General features: G+C 46.8%; 2 protein-coding genes across 2 annotated transcripts in view; one reads left to right on the top strand and one right to left on the bottom strand.

Annotated features, from left to right (window-relative positions):
• CASK (calcium/calmodulin dependent serine protein kinase) overlaps positions 1-15,395 on the top strand; it is a 368,751-nt gene extending 353,356 nt beyond the window's left edge. Inside the window, 5 exon segments of the mRNA XM_003360270.5 lie at positions 38-118; positions 228-308; positions 1,874-2,076; positions 9,389-9,472; positions 13,402-15,395. Coding sequence (XP_003360318.2) covers positions 38-118; positions 228-308; positions 1,874-2,076; positions 9,389-9,472; positions 13,402-13,578 — 626 coding nt within the window. The 3' untranslated portion in view covers positions 13,579-15,395.
• On the bottom strand, positions 9,479-13,395 carry LOC110257750. Its single transcript, XM_021080208.1, has 2 exons — positions 12,997-13,395; positions 9,479-12,804 (listed from the first exon to the last, which is right to left on the bottom strand). The coding sequence occupies exons 1-2, from the start codon at positions 13,340-13,342 to the stop codon at positions 12,752-12,754; spliced, it is 399 nt and encodes a 132-aa protein (XP_020935867.1). The 5' UTR covers positions 13,343-13,395; the 3' UTR covers positions 9,479-12,751.

Below are 16,090 nucleotides of genomic sequence, written 5' to 3'. Positions count from 1 at the left end.
TGTAAATTTATATTCCTTCTAAATCTTTGCATTTTAGTGTTTGATCAATTAGATCTTGTTACATATGAAGAAGTAGTAAAACTCCCAGCATTCAAAAGGAAAACACTAGTCTTATTAGGTAAGTTTGATTTGTATAAATGGCTTTCTTATTCTCATCTTCAGAACATTTTTCGAATGTTACTAACAATTGTCAACTTTAATTTCCTTTAAAAACAAAAATGACATAGGTGCGCACGGTGTTGGGAGAAGACACATAAAAAACACCCTCATCACAAAGCACCCGGACCGATTTGCATACCCTATTCCACGTAAGCAATGTCTCACTCTCCTTTTTCCTAGTACTTTTTTAATCTTGTAATTTACACATTTTTTCTGATTATATAAGTAATAACTTCATTATGGGAAATTTGGAAAATCAAAAAAAGAACAAAGAAGAAAATAAGGTAACAATCCCAACCCCACTCTCCCCAATAATGCTATCAATATTGTGTGGTATATCCTTCTAGGCTTCTTTCTTCTCTCAGTACGAGAGGAGAGAGGAGTGTGTGTGTGTGTGTGTGTGTGTGTGTGTGAGAGAGAGAGAGAGGAGAGAGAGAGAGAGAGAGAGAGATTATTGTTGTTGTTGAACTGGACTCATCCAGTCTGTTAGTAACCTAACTTTTCCAACAGTATGTCATAAATGTTACCCAGATGAATTATTCTTCAGAAAAATAGGCCTTAATGATAGTATAGTTTTCTTTGATATAACAGTATTTTCCTTAGTCAGTACCTAAATTGTTGACTTTTATCCCTTTTAAAACCCAATGTGCTGTTGTTTAAAGAATTTTAAATCTGTAGTATTTTTACTCCCCTTATTTTCTACGTCTTAGCCTTAACCTCTGGCCCTCTTTGTTTCCTCAACTATAAAATGAAGTAATTCCAGGAAGGTAAAGAGAATTTGAGGAGTTCCCATCGTGGCGCAGTGGAAATGAATCCGACTAGAAACCATGAGGTCGAGGGTTCGATCCCTGGCCTTGCTCAGTGGGTTAAGGATCCAACGTTGTCATGAGCTGTGGTGTAGGTTGCAGACGCAGCTCAGATCTGTTGTTGCTGTGGCTGTGATGTAGGCTGGCGGCTGCAGCTCCAATTAGACCCCTAGCCTGGGAACCTCCATATGCCTCGAGGTGTGGCCCTAAAAAGACCAAAAAAAAAAAAGCAAAAAAAAAAAACCAAGAGAATTTGTGATCATGTGAAGCACTTAGCAGATACTAGATAGAAAATAGCAATCTTTGTGGTTTTCCATTTTTAAAAAATTGTTTGTTTCCTTCTACTTAAGACCCAAGTACACTAAGGCATACAGTGAGTTATGTTAATCTTGGCTCACGGCATGTGGAGGTTCCCAGGCTAGGGGTCCAATCAGAGCTGCAGCCGCCAGCCTACACCACAGCCACAGCAACACAGGATCCGAGCCGCGTCTGCAACCTACACCACATCTCACGACAACACCGGATCCTTAACCCACTGAGCGAGGCCAGGGATCGAACCCGCAACCTCATGGTTTCTAGTCGGATTCATTTCTGCCGCGCCATGACGGGAACTCCAAATCTTGGCTCATTTAGTCTTTCCCCTGTGGTGATCCATGAAGGAATGAAATAGATGTCATCTAAACACTGAAAGAGTCACCAAACCAAACAGCTCACCACCTACTGTGGTCCAATGTCACATACAGCAATATGACTTCTAGAATTTAGTTCTACAGAGCTACTTGGGGTGGGAGCAGGGCATGAGACATACACAGAATCTGCAGCTTTTAAGAAGAAATTGAGTTTGGGTAGGTCCTTTGGGAGCTCACAAGCTCAGCCTTTTAAACCTCTCTTGACCTGTGACTTTGCAGATACAACCAGACCTCCAAAGAAAGATGAAGAAAATGGAAAGAATTACTACTTTGTATCTCATGACCAAATGATGCAGGACATCTCTAATAACGAATACTTGGAGTATGGCAGCCATGAGGATGCGATGTACGGGACAAAACTGGAGACCATCCGGAAGATCCATGAGCAAGGGCTGATTGCAATACTGGATGTGGAGCCCCAGGTAATGCCCAGCTGGCCCTAGCCCCCCATCATCCTGCCTGCATGCCCAGCTCAGGTTCCGAAGTCAAAAATGCCATCAGAATGCCACGCGTCACATGACAATGTAATAGGAAGCTACAGGAAAATACCATCCGTGAGGGCACCATGAGTTAACAGTCTAGAATGCAAGCCAGTCGTCACACTCAGTGCACACACTGTGTATTTAAGAAGTAGAGACTGTTCTCTTAGGAGATTCATTATACTCAGAAGCTCGATGTGCCTGATCGGGTCTGTGCCTGCCAGAAATCCTATGATAATCTGACTCAGGATGAGACTCTGGCACTTTGTTAACACAACCGCCACTTTGCTCTCCTGGTACAGCTCAGCCTGGACCAGCAGAGCCTCTGCCAGTGTCTCATGATGATTGCCAGCAAGAAAGTCTGATCCTGGAGCCTGGGTCTGAAATGCAGCGCTAGCTTTATGAACGCATGCCCGAGGGAGCCGCGCGAGATGTCGGGCGGAGCAGGGCTAGAGACCCAGGGTGGTTCTCAGCCTCCTCCATCTCTTTGTTGAGGGATGATGCGTGACCCTGAGCTAGAACTAGGAGATATTTGGAGAGGACTCGGAGAGCTAGCTGCAGAGACAATTGGATGATTTGCAGATGCGTCCTCTGCCAGAAGCAGTAGGAATTATTATTAAACTGGCAAAGGAGAAAGCCAAAGGGCCTTACATCAAAAATGCTGTCGCGCTACTTTTCATCTCTGAGGACAAATTAAGCACAAGTGGGACTCAAAGCCCAGGAGGAAGGATTTAGGAGTTGCAGGCATCAGGGCAGGTTATGGAGGTGGCTTGTGGGTGTCTGTGTGACTCCCAGGCCTGCCATCTCTACGCCGACCTGTCCCAAAAATCCCTTATCACTCATCAATAGAATCCATATACCACCTGCTGAAACGGTAGACCGGCTCCCCTCAAGCAGACTGTTTCATCAGGAGGCTTACCTGGCTACCCGGAAGGGGAAGAGCCCTGTTCAAGGGCTGCTGTGTGCGAGGGTCCCCTGGCCATCCTCAAAGGGAGGGGGAAGCAGCATAGGCAGGGTCTGTGTGCCCTGGGGACCAACTGCTCAGTTTCTCAGTTCCTAGTCCTTAATGTCATGGCTGGTGAGCTCAGCCATGGTCTCTCACAGCACCCAGTGGGGTTCTTGAACTTGGAATCTGGTTAGGGGCTGGGAAGAAGAGCAGCAGTAGGGTGAACACTGACAGAGTATCAGCCATGAACTTGGACCTTTAGAGAACTAAATATATGATGTGTAATGCAGATTGACATTTGTTTAACTACTAATCCCTCCTTACTAGGGATTGGAAAAATCTTCTGGCCAGGGGTGGCTAGAGGCAAAGTCTCAATCCTGGTCCTGGTCTTCGACATCCTCTCCTTGGGTTCCACACTGGTCTTCACCCGAACGTCGTTTTCTGCTGGTAGTAATGTCTCTAGCAGTATGCTGGCTGCAGGGCTCCTCAGACCCCCTCCGCACTTCCTCAGTCCACTTTCCAGGGCTTTCTGCCTCACCCGCTGCTGCCGCCGCCACCACCACCGCCCCTGCTGCTGTCGCTGCTCCCACGCTGCTCCCCTCCCGGCGTCTAGCTGTCCCCTTGCCCTTGTCCAGCCATGCATTGCTCTGCACTGCTGAGCGGGAGACACTTCTCTTGGCCTTATCCGGATGCCCCCAGCAGTCACTTTCACATGGGGCACTGGGCACCACAGCACCCCTCGGCCCGGGCTGGGCCTCTTTCCTGCTTCCTGACTGCTGGATGTGCTCACTGCATTCTTCTCTCCTGCTTCCTTTGTCCCTTCCTCTCAGACTGTGACCTCTCAGGCGAGATAGGGATCCTGCTCTCTGCCGGAGCCTCTCGGGGCCTGTGGTCCTGGGGACAGGGATCACTTCGATCCTGCTCCTCTCGTCGGTCTGGTTGACCGCTCTGGTCCTGCTGTCACACTGACTGTCGCACCCGGAGGCCCAGCTGCAGGTGCCCAGACTGCCCCGCCTGGGCTTCGCCCTCGGGCTTCTCTGCCTTCAGCGCCCTCTCCCCCCCCAGGCTGGGCAAGCCCGCCCCTGTCTTCGGGATGCTGCAGACAGAGCCTCGTGGAGGCTCTCTCCTTAGGACCTTTCTCCGTGCCCTTTTCCCACCCCACCCATGTGATGACCCCGCTCCACCGTATCTCCCTGGAGTGGAGAGTACAGATGAGGCAAGCTGGTCAGGTTGCAATGCCTTCCTCAGCGTTCAGCCAAAACTGCCCATAACAGAAGTGCCACGTGGCATTTTTTAAAATCCTCGCACTTCTGCCACTGCTGACACCACTTCCACTCTATGTGGCCCGTAAAAAGCCCCCCGGACGCTGGTGTTCAGCTCATTTGGTTTCTGCCAGCTTCACTGGTTTTGGATAGTGAGGGCCAAACTGAACACATGTCTCATAATACTATGTGCTAAAATGTTGTGGGACTTTAAAATGTTGTCAACGTTAAACCTAGACCACGGTAAAGACTATAAACTAGAAGAAAATGAGTAACCTGGCTTCTTTTTAAAATAATAAGGTGGATTGCATTCCTGTAGTGCTCTAGATTTTGCCTAGTCCTGGTAACCCTGAGAGAGGGAGAGATACCAGTTATCTGCTTTTGTAGATGAAAAAACCAAGGCTTAGCATAATTATCATTTGAGCAGTCGGTTCAGATTGGAGGTTTTTACAGTAAATCCCAGCCTCCTTTCACTGTACTGTCCTAGAAAAGTTAATTCTGGGTAATTCTTAAGCTGGTACACCTTCTATGTAGTACACTTTAAATCTTTAACACTTAGAAAACTTAGGCAGTCAAACCTGAGAAACGCTACAGAGCGAATTTCTCATGGAAATAAAGTCATAGTTCGGAAGATAATCGATGTCTCTCATGCTGAAACTACAGTAGCTCCAGTGTGTGATCAAAACGTTAGATTGTAGTTTTACTCTGATGTGTCCATTTGTTGCATCTGACAGTAGCAGCATATTTGCAGTTTAGCTTTTGCCCTCAGAGGAAAAGGTCATCAAGGGGCAGGTACAGTCTTGTTAGGAATCTGTGCTTGGAAGCAAGAGCCAGGTTCTGAGCCAAATCGGTGGGCGGTCTGAAGACTGATTCTGGGGTCACTGTGCTCTTCCTTACTACACCCTTAGATTTTTGTATGAAATGGCTCAGATGCTACTCTTAAGTACTTTTTAATTTTGCAAACCGAGTTAAGTCTAAAAGATACCTGCTTCTTAGACACTTGGTCAAGTGAGTTTTTATTCCTTGAGGGTGATAACCTGAGATTAATTATTGGCCACAGATGGGCCTTTAAATCAACTTATCTCCAAAAGAAAACTAAAGATTTAGCTTCAAATGTTCAATTAGTTCTTGTTGGGCTGTTTGAATCCAGTGATTTTTTTCAGTGATCTTTCTAGACTTTCCCCTATTTGGGATTCAGAAAAAGATATTTACTTATAAATAATAACAAATGTATGTCTCATCTTAAAAGTCAAAAAGGGAGTTCCCGTTGTGGCTCAGTGGTTAACGAATCCAACTAGGAACCATGAGGTTGTGGGTTTGATCCCTGGCCTTGCTCAGTGGGTTATGGATCCGGCGTTGCCATGAGCTGTGGTGTAGGTTGCAGACACAACTCGGATGTGGCGTTGCTGTGGCTGTGGTGTAGGCCGGCGCTACAGCTCCAATTGGACCCCTAGCCTGGGAACCTCCATATGCCATGGGAGCGGCCCAAGAAATGGCAAAAAGACCAAAAAAAAAAAAGGTCAAAAAGGAAGAGGGTTTAGAAATCATCTTAAGACCACCTATTAATGCCTGAGGGAAGGGAGTCTTCGTGAAGCAATTGCATTTCCTATTCCCGAACCTCAGGCAAGCTGAGACCACACAAAAAATGACACCCACCTGGGACCCATAAGTAGACCAGAGTATGGGGACCCCAGAGACCTTCAGGAACAACTGAGAACATGTGCTGAAGATATGAGGGGGGACCAGGCAAGAAAACCTCAGGATTCAAAGCATCTTATAATTTTTGAAAATACAATATTGGCTAGAAAGTCAAAGCCCTGAAAGGAGGAGGAAGCAAATATAACAACCATAGAGGCTATTGTGGTTACTGCGATAAACATGAAATCTGGCTCTAAACTTCCCGGCAACTGGGACAAAAAGGAGAACACCACAGGTGACATAATTCTCATCTAATGGAAGTATGTCAGTTTTCGGGAGTTCCCGTTGTGGCTCAGCGGTTACGAACCCCACTGGTATCCATGAGCATGCAGGTTTGATCCCTGGCCTCACTCAGTGGGTCAAGGATCTGGGGTCGCCATGCGCTGCAGTCTAAGTCACAGATGAGGCTCAGATCCTGTGTTGCTGTGGCTGTGATGTAGGCCGGCGGCTGCAGCTCTGATTGGACCCCTAGCCTGGGAACCTCCATATGCCGCGGGTGTGGCCCTAAAGAGAAAAAGAAGTATGTTAGTTCTTTCCTTGGAGTGAATTGCTAAATGAACATAACCTGATCTTAGACGTAAGAGGCATTCGGCAGCGTGCTGAGTAGTCTCCATTGACAGTCGCATGTGGCAGGTGCAGAATGACCTTCGCGTCCCTGTGGATAAAGATTAAGGGCGTGAATGTCCTACAGGGAAGGGTAATCCGCGGAGAGCTAATGGGTTGCCAAGTCGGGTGTTTTCTGGTGTAGTCATATAATAGCAGGCTAGGACATAAAATACTCAAACTGGTTGGCTATCAGGCTGCAGTCACTGAGCAGAGAAAAGACCATTTCCTGCCGGGGGTGGGGGGGCATTCTCCATCTCATCCGTGGGTTGTGGCTCCGTGGACATCCATCTGGCATTCAGAGCAGCTTCAGGGATGAAAACAAGCATAGGGACTGTGCCTTGGGATTTTTTTTCCCATCTTAGTTGTCCGGGAGGTGGTTCTCGCTCACTGGGTGTGTCTCAACTGACTCTGGAGTCACCTGATTTATGGGTACAGGAAGAGCAAAAAAAAGGCCCAAAATAATATTGTCAAAAAGGACATTTCTAAGTGAAGATCCCTGTTAAGCACAATTGAGCTATACATGGACTTTTTCATGATGTTTATTCCTTGCTAAAATCTTCAGTCACAAAAGGATTTGCAAAGAAACGACAGTTACCTCTTTCAAAATGAACATATGCCTGCTTGAAAAGCTTTCTCCCAAGGGGAGTCTGAGCCTGAGACTTTGACAAGTAAAGCACTTTGATGGCGGGGGCGGCGGCGGGGGGCGAGAAACTCCACAAGGAGAAACTCAACTAAAATTCAGAAACATAATCTTATTGAAAGTGAACTTTGCGCTAAGCAGAAAAGTCAACACCTTTACCAGCCAATTTGCCTCTTAGGTGCCTTTATATTCATAGAGGTCAAGAGAGTCCCTTCAGGGAGTTCCCGTCGTGGCACAGCGGAATTGATCCTACTAGTATCCATGAGGATGCGGGTTCGATCCCTGGCCTCGCTCAGTGGGTTAAAGATCCGGCATTGCCATGAGCTGCGGTGTAGGTCACAAACATGGCTCGGATCCCAGGTTGCTGTGGCTGTGGCGTAGGCCGGCAGCTGTAGCTCCGATTTGACCCCTAGCCTGAGAACCTCCATATGTCGTAACCCTAAAAAGCAAAAAAGGAAGTAAGAAAGAAAAGGAGTTTCTTCAACCACAAAAAGCACAGTGCCTTCTAATCAAACCTGCCTTGAAAGGCAAAATCTTGTGCAAATTATGTGTAGTGCTTTGACATTTTTGTTTAATCAAAAGCCATTTTTTGCCAGGTGCCATGTGGGGCATGAGGGCAACAACTGAACAAGCCACAACCCCTGCCCTCAAGAAGCTTCCCTGCCAGCATGGGGGCACTTGCATTTCCCAGGTGCCTGAGTGTGGGTGTGTCACCTGACCTTGGCTCAGAGCTCACAAGACACTTTCCAGAAGAATGCACGCTCAGCTAGGCAATAGGGAGAATGCGAATGGGGCCGAGGGGGTTGGAGGGTCCAGGCAGAGAGGGCAGTAAGGGAAAGGCTGGCCCTTGCTGGAACTGAAAGTAGCTCAGCAAGGCCAGTCCCTGGAGGGGAAGAGTCAGAAAGGTAAGTATGAGCCAGCTTCCGTGGGGGATCTGACATTTTTGCTAAGGAGGGTACATTTTATCCCAAGGCCAAAAGGGAGCTCTTGAAGGTTCGAAGTGGAGGAGCGATGCAATGGGATTTGCATCTCCAAAAGCTCGTTCCAGCAGCAGGGTTTAGTATGATTGGAACAGCAGGACTGGAGGCAGAGCCCCCAGTCCAAATGCTCGTACAGCAAACCAGGCACAAGGGGGAGGACTAGGAATGGCGCGAAGCAGACAGTTGGCGAGGGCATTTAGCAAAGCAAACTATGTGGCCAACAGAACAGACACGTTCAATTCTTGTATGAAGGAGGGCAAGGTATCTACTCCTGACATGTATGAATTAATTACATGTCAATCATTTGTGAATTGTGTGCCTCTGTTGGGTTTTGTTGTGGGGGCGGGGGGTGTGACCCCCTAGGGCTCTCTTGTCCTTACAGGGGAGGAGCAGAAGCAGCAACCACTTACCAGAATCCACTCCGACAGCATCAGGTTCCAGCTTTTCAGTATGTCTGTGCAAACGTGTAGCTTGCACAGAGAGAGGGTTCTGATGCCTTGGAAGGGAACTGAAAGGAGCTTCAGAGGTCCCTCCCCCTAGAATGCAGCATCTTCTTGTGGGCCTACAAATTGGCCCACAGCCACACAGCTCCGAGAGCGGCTCCCAGCTCCACCCCTGGGCAGGGTCTCCCTTTGTGAGTCCTACAGCAGGCAGGGCTTTCCTCAGGGCAACCCTGAAGACCTGTGTTGGTGTGAACACAGCCCTCACCGTGGTCACGTTGGCCAGGATCCGCTGTCATTGTTAGCAGTTCAGCCCGAAATCTGCACCATCACGTGGACGGGTAGTGAAGCCGGCCTGCTGGTCCAAGTCTACCCCAAAATGCATTTCCCAGAAATTAAAATTCAGGCTACAACTAATAACCAGGCTTAAATGAACATCAACATAATCAGTGTTCACTTTTCCAAAGAAAAATAAGATTGATTCATAAAAATGTCCAATTGGTCAACTTTTATTTGCTGGTGACTATTATCCAGCCTTTGAACAGAAAGAAGTAATATAAGTAAAAGTTGGTAAATTTAATATCTTGCCAGAAATTTGAATCAAGGGCTTTTCCAGCTACATGATTTTTCTGTGGACTCATTCGAACACTGCATTAAAGTCTTTTTTTTTTTTTTAAACATAGGCACTGAAGGTCCTGAGAACTGCAGAGTTTGCTCCTTTTGTTGTTTTTATTGCCGCACCAACTATCACTCCAGGTTTGAATGAGGTAAGAATTAATCCGTTTTCCCCCTAATGAGCAATCCTCAGAGTAAGCAAACATTTGTGTTGTGTAGTCCAGACCAAAGCCCCATCTCATTAAGACAACTAAATGAGGCTCTGCTTTGTCCTCCGTGCTGGCGCCGGTTAAGATTTCCAGAGCTTGAGGTCCTCTCTCGGGAGTGGGAATTAAGCACCACTAGCGCATGGTTCTTCTGCAGTCAGAGTCATTAGGCAAATTCAAGCTTTAGTCTCCAGGGCAGTCAGCCTGTGGCCTTATTAACCGTAAGTCGCTCCAGCCTGCAGGGCTACGCCCCTCCTCCCCTGATAAGGACCCTGCAGAGGATTGCTTTGCCTGGGGACTCTCAGGCATCCACGACCTTGCCTGGGCTGCCCAGGCTCCGCTAGGCGGCCCCTGGAGTGGAAGGCACGCAGAACTTCTACCCAGATCCCTGGAGATTACCAAACCTAGAAATGAGCTCTGTGCCCTCTCAGCCGCCCCAGGGACACGGTGCGTGGGAGAGCAGCAGCACCATCCAGAATCAGGCTGGCTTAGACAGCCTTCTGTCGCTGAGCAGATAAGAGGGTAGTCAGAATGCATCTGTTGGACAGGCCTGGAGCAGTTACTGTCTGCTACTCGGGTTTCCACCACAGATGCAAGAAGAAAGCATCCTCGTGCTGTCTGGTTGTGGCAGCCCAGATTGAATGGAGGAATACAGGCGAAATATTTCGCAACTCATAAGTAACTTTGTGAACCTGAAAGCCTGCTCTTTACTCCAAAGAATTTAAGTTGACAAGAAAAAAAAATAGGTAGGGCATGTCTGGGGAGTATATTGCTGTTTATCCGCTGCAGGACCACTGTTAGGAAGAAACTCTCCCAAAGTTACCTTGAAGGCCATCACTTCTGCAGGGGCTAGAAAGCACCCGGATGCTCTTGGCGCTGTCCAGTTCACACTGGCCGAGATGCACCTAAGCTCATGACTGTAAAATCAAGGCTTGAAGCTTTTCACTTTGTGCACCTTTAAGGAAGAGTAAATATTTAGGTTTCCACATCACTCACATTTTTAGTCATTTTTTGTCATTTCATTTGCCAAAGATTGGATTTCTTAGTAAATTCTACTTTTCCATCTCATTTATTACACACATGTTTGAAATTCCACATTTGAAGTTCCCCTGTGGCAAAGTAGGTTAAGGATGCTGTGGCGCAGGTCACAGCTGCAGCACAGATTTGATCCCTGCCACGGGTGCCGCCAAAAAAAGGAAAAAGAAAAAGAAAATTTCCACGTCGTGTGGTTAGCTCTTATCCTTTGGTTACCATGTATTTTTCTTGAATTATCATCTTTGCTGTTTTTGTTTTTGCCTATTTTCCTGCCCTTTTACTAATTTTCCATAGCTGCCAAAATGGTGCAGAAAATTGCCTGTAAGTACCAGCTAGGAGGTGAGGAAATAAGCCTCATTTCCTTCCATAGCTTTAGAATGTAGACATTTTGTTCCCACAAATCCTTGCTTTTGCTGTTAGAATAAAGGCATTTTGTTTTCACTGAGTTAAACCCTGCTCGCGTGTAAGTCAAGCCTTCAGACAAGCTGTTGTAGAGGAAGAAAATGACAAATATAGCTTCATCTTATAAGATCCTTAAGAGGGAAGCTTTATTTTTCTGTGTGAAGAGTACTGTGTTGAAAATCTGATGCTTTCAGCCATCAATTGTCTTGAATGTTTTCATCGGCCCAGCTTTTGGAGCAAATTGCAAGCTCGGCTAAGTGGTTTTTGAAGCCCAGGACTAGCCTGGAGAGGGACGTGGTAGGAATTGCTCCTTCTGCGCTGGTAGGAAGGACGCACTCCTGTCTTTGGGTAAATGCATGTTTCCTAAAATGGGGCTTTTGCTTTGTGTTGAAAGTCAAGCCACAGTGAAAATACTATGCTTTTTAAGTGCAAACAGCAAGTCTGTTGCTCTGACCCTTTAGAAGGTGATAATTAACTGAGGTCTTATCTACACCAAAGTAGTGAACACCTGACATTCAAAGCATGCCACGTCCTGCTTTGAAATCCCCATGGAAGATGACAAGACAGGGATGAGACTCTGAGTGTCCTCACAGGAAAGATTGAGGGCCCAGCTTTCTGGTGTCTGACCATCCCCACTGAGGGGGATGGAATAGAAGAATGTGATTCCATGATGGAATCCAATATTATTTCACCTCGAATCCCCTTGCCAGAGGATTGCACCCCCCGGCCAAGATTCATCAGGGAAAGTCTCTTAGAAATAACAGTCTCAGAGAAGAGGAGGGGTCCTAAGCCAGCAGTGGGCGCCAGTGGCTTCCAAGGCCCTGAAGGCACCGCATTTTTTAGTTTTTCTGGAGATCTGTATCTGTCATCGTGGGCCCCCGTTCCCTAGTAGACTTTCTCTGCCTCTTGGTGATAGATTTAAAACTCATCAAATCCTGTAATGGCCAGTATTAGCCAAGCACTTGTTCTTTCAGTAACATTTATTAAGCATTAACTATGTACAAGGCACAATGCCAAGTACAGGGCAAGTTGAAGCTCAGATACTAATCAAATAAACAGGTATTGAAATCAGATGCAACAGCTCACCTACCTAGTATTGAGGTAGAGGGGGTCAGTTAATGTGACAGAGTTCCCTGCTTTCGAATTTGCATTTGTCCATTAAAAGTTCCGCATAAGGAAGTTCCCATCATGGCACAGCGGAAACGAATCCAACTAGGAACTGGGAGGTTGCGGGTTCAATCCCTGGCCTTGCTCAGTGGGCTAAGGATCCGGCGTTGCCAGGAGCTATGGTGTAGGTCACAGACGCAGCTCGGATCTGGCATGGCTGTGGCGTAGGCCAGTGGCTACAGCTCCGATTAGACCCCTAGCCTGGGAACCTCCGTATGCCGTGGGTGCAGCCCTAGAAAGACAGAAAAAGACCAAAAAAAAAAAAAAAAAAGTTCCGCATAACAAGATCTGACTCATGAAGATGCAGAGGCAGACTTTCTGGTGGCCCTTAAGAGATCCCTGTCTTGAAAGAACTGCCATCCGGAGGCTCCCTGTAGCGCACTGTGGGAACTGAGTGAAAGTCCTCACTGCAGCAAAGAGTTATTAGTTCAGTAGCTGCTTTTCCCTCCGAGTCTTTTTCGCTGAGATGCGAGTACTTACGAACAGTGAGATTTGGCCATTTCCAATGCAGACCAATTTGAGGGGATTCATCAGATGCCAGTTGGGGTTGTATCTGGGAAATGGCCTTATTTCATCCATTATTTGTAACATCCAAAAAGCTTTTGCCTCTGGCATCCACCGCTATTGAGTGAGAGCCATTATATGTAATTGAATTCCTGGAACATATTGAACCTCTAAGTAGAAAAGAGAAAAATACAACTTAATTTGTTGCCCAGAGGCGGGGGCCTCTGGGTGCAAACACAGCTGGGCTCTGGGGCCAGCAGAGGACGGGGGAGGCGGCAGGGGAGCGGGTGCAGGCCCTGACCTCGCTCCGGCCAAATGTGAGAGCGGGGCAGAGTGGCTGGAGATAAGGTGAAGAGGCTGACCTGGGTCAGAGGAGTGAGGACAGGCCGACCCGACTCCGCACATCAGTCCCCACAGCCGCTGGGACGAGCACAGCTCGGCCAGGCCGGGCCAAGCCGATGGGTTGGCCGAAGTGTCTGTTTCCTCCAGTGCGTGCGGTTTGGCGTGGAGCCCCCTGGTGCATGGTGAGCAGTCGTGGTTGCAAGCAGTAGTTCTGGGCCCCCACCATCCCGGGGACCGTCCGTCGTCTCCTCTGTCACGAAGCAGACCTGGCCTCCCACCCAGACGCGGCCCATCAAGGTCCGGCCTTGACTGTTTGTGACACTGGAGCGAAGGGAAACGTGCCGAGAGAAAGGATCGGGCTGACATCTCTCCTCTCTTTGCTCTTCCCTCCTCCCACCGCCGCCCCCCATCCCATCCCCCCGTAGGATGAATCTCTTCAGCGCCTGCAGAAGGAGTCTGACATCTTACAGAGAACATACGCACACTACTTCGATCTCACAATTATCAACAACGAAATCGATGAGACAATCAGACATCTGGAGGAAGCCGTGGAGCTCGTGTGCACAGCCCCGCAGTGGGTCCCCGTCTCCTGGGTCTATTAGGCCTCTCCCCAGATATCTGCCGCATAACTGGGAGCCACCTCATACATGGAAAAGCCTCTTTGTTATCGGCCTTGTGTCAGCAGGTCGTGGTCCCTAGAGACTACCTAGTTGTAGTGTGACCTACATTTATAATTATTGTCATGTCCGAATAGATAGGAGGAGAAAAACAATTACACACTAATTTAAAGAGACAGTATCTTTTTTAATCAGTTCTCCTAAACTTTAATAAAATGTATCTTTAAATGTATGTATGATTCAATCCTTTGGAATGTTATATTTTTGGAAATCATAGCTTTTTATTTCCAAGGCCCCTAAAAACTGCACAAAATAGATGCTGCTTTCTATAATCTATTTTAATAATAATAAACAATGATTCTGTTACCTTGACTGGGGGTGGAACACTACATTCTTTTTAGAGTCTGATTTTATGGATTGGAATATCTTTCTTTCCTTTATTTATTTGAAATAATCAACCTAGTGATTACAAAACTCATAAATTTTTAAAGGCCTTTTTTTCTTCCTCTCTCTTTTTTTTTTTTTTTTTAGAATAGTATTTTTTTTAAGTCCTTTATGTAACATCCAGATAATGTGATACTGTCTCTTTGAAGCACCCTGTAAACCTTTTAGCGATTTGAAGTTGGGTCTTGACTCTTAATGCATGTGGACAGTCGCGAGCGTTTATGCTGTTGGTGTGTCTGTGTTGGACAAAACAATCTGTAATCTACAGCAACGTACATTCCGTTCATGGGGCGCACCCAGGGGAATAAGAATAAAATGCTATTATGACTAAGTTGTAAACCTATGCACATCCCTTGCATTTCGGGCAACTTTATAAAAAACAAAACAAAAAGAAAACTGATTTTTATTAATAATAATCATGTAGTGAAATGTGTTTGTAATTTTGTCTCAATTTAATTTGTTGTAAGGTGGGCGGGGGAATTGCTGGTTTCACCATTTCAGATCTGTGTTGTCTGAGAGTATTAACGTTTTAATTAAGCAAAGAAATGAGGATTTTTAATATGTATGTAATTGTTTTAAAGCACCCATTTTAAGAGAATATACTGTGCAATGAAGAAACCAGTTTAGGCATTTGCTATAAACTGAATTATTCCAAAAGAATCATCTATAACAGCCCTGTAAATTCCTTTAAAATGATAACTAACAGGACAGTTTGACCAATTTTTTTTTTAAATATACTTCCTTTTATGTGTTCAATAATTAAATGCCTTTGGCTCCTTCATTTCATTGTAGATTTGTTCAGGTTTACAAGGTGATAATCTTTTAGATTTTATAATCCATTAGATGCTCATTGACCCATCGAAAGCCCAGGAATGGCAGGACAACAGCTGGGACTTCATCCGGCTCCCAGAGTGCAGTGTACCCAAGGGCCACCAATAGGCTGAAGGCCACCTGTGGTTTCTCCTTCCTCTTGCTATATCCCTTGGCACAGGAGATATCATGTCCTTGTTTGAGACATTAACCATCTCATCAACCTTCTGTGAGGTCACATTCTTCCAACACAGGAGATGCAGGCTGGGGTGTGCTCTTTGCCAGAAGTCAGTGGAAGGTTCTTCATCAGAGTCTTAAGGGTGTGACGTGGTTCTGTTAACAACCTTTGATCCTTGAAAAATACCATCCAGTTTGCTTCTTGTCAGTTAGATGGCCTCATCGCTTTGTGCCTTGGCAGGATATGCAGGATGTGTTCTGAGCAGAGCAGCTCCTCTTGAAGGACCACACAAAGAAGGCATTTGTATACTCCTTTTAGGGTGTCACCCTCCCCTCCCACCTGCTCTTATTAAAGGATGCTGATTTCCCCAGAATGTTGTCCTTTGTTGGTAATCATACGAGTATACAGCTTACTAACCAAGTGTTGAGTGACCTGCGTCTGTTGGGGCCCCACGGCAGGGTGACCAAACCAAACCAGAGACACCCTGGATGGAGGGAGAAACCCCAAGAGCTGTTTCGGGCTATGTTAGGACTGATTTAAATCTAACTGATGCCAAGGCCAGACAGTCATTCCCGAGATGATACTGGCCTCAACCTGGGCTCTTCTCAGTGTGGGAGTGCCCACTCTACCTCTTTTCCAATGAAGCACAAAGAAGAATACAACTAACACCTGAGAACAGAAACCCTCCCCACCCCCAACACCAAATCTCGAGATGCTGATGATGCCTGTCTTAAGCCTCCCCCCATGCTGACAAAGGTGGGGCAAGCCGAGGAAGAGCAAAGCAATGCCAGTGTAAACGTATGTGGCCCCAGGACTGAGAAGCTTACAGCGCTCATCCCCCCCCCCACCGCCTTCTGTGTCCTCAGAAGCACACAGGCAGGCAGTACTCTCGCCCTTGTGGGGGTGACAAAATTCCTGTACCCAGAACTCATTCTGACTTCTCAAAGCGGTCATCCGTTCTGCTCCACTAATACGTTTTTTCTAAAGCAGTGTCTTCGTGACCTAGCAGAAAATGCTTCAATTTCTGAATCCAGAGTAATTTCAGCACATCGCTGCTGCCGCTCC

This window comes from Sus scrofa, chromosome X (assembly GCF_000003025.6).
Source record: "Sus scrofa isolate TJ Tabasco breed Duroc chromosome X, Sscrofa11.1, whole genome shotgun sequence".
Lineage (NCBI taxonomy): Eukaryota > Metazoa > Chordata > Mammalia > Artiodactyla > Suidae > Sus > Sus scrofa.
Note: the sequence above shows the minus strand (reverse complement) of the source record. Positions and strands in the feature narration are given on the sequence as shown.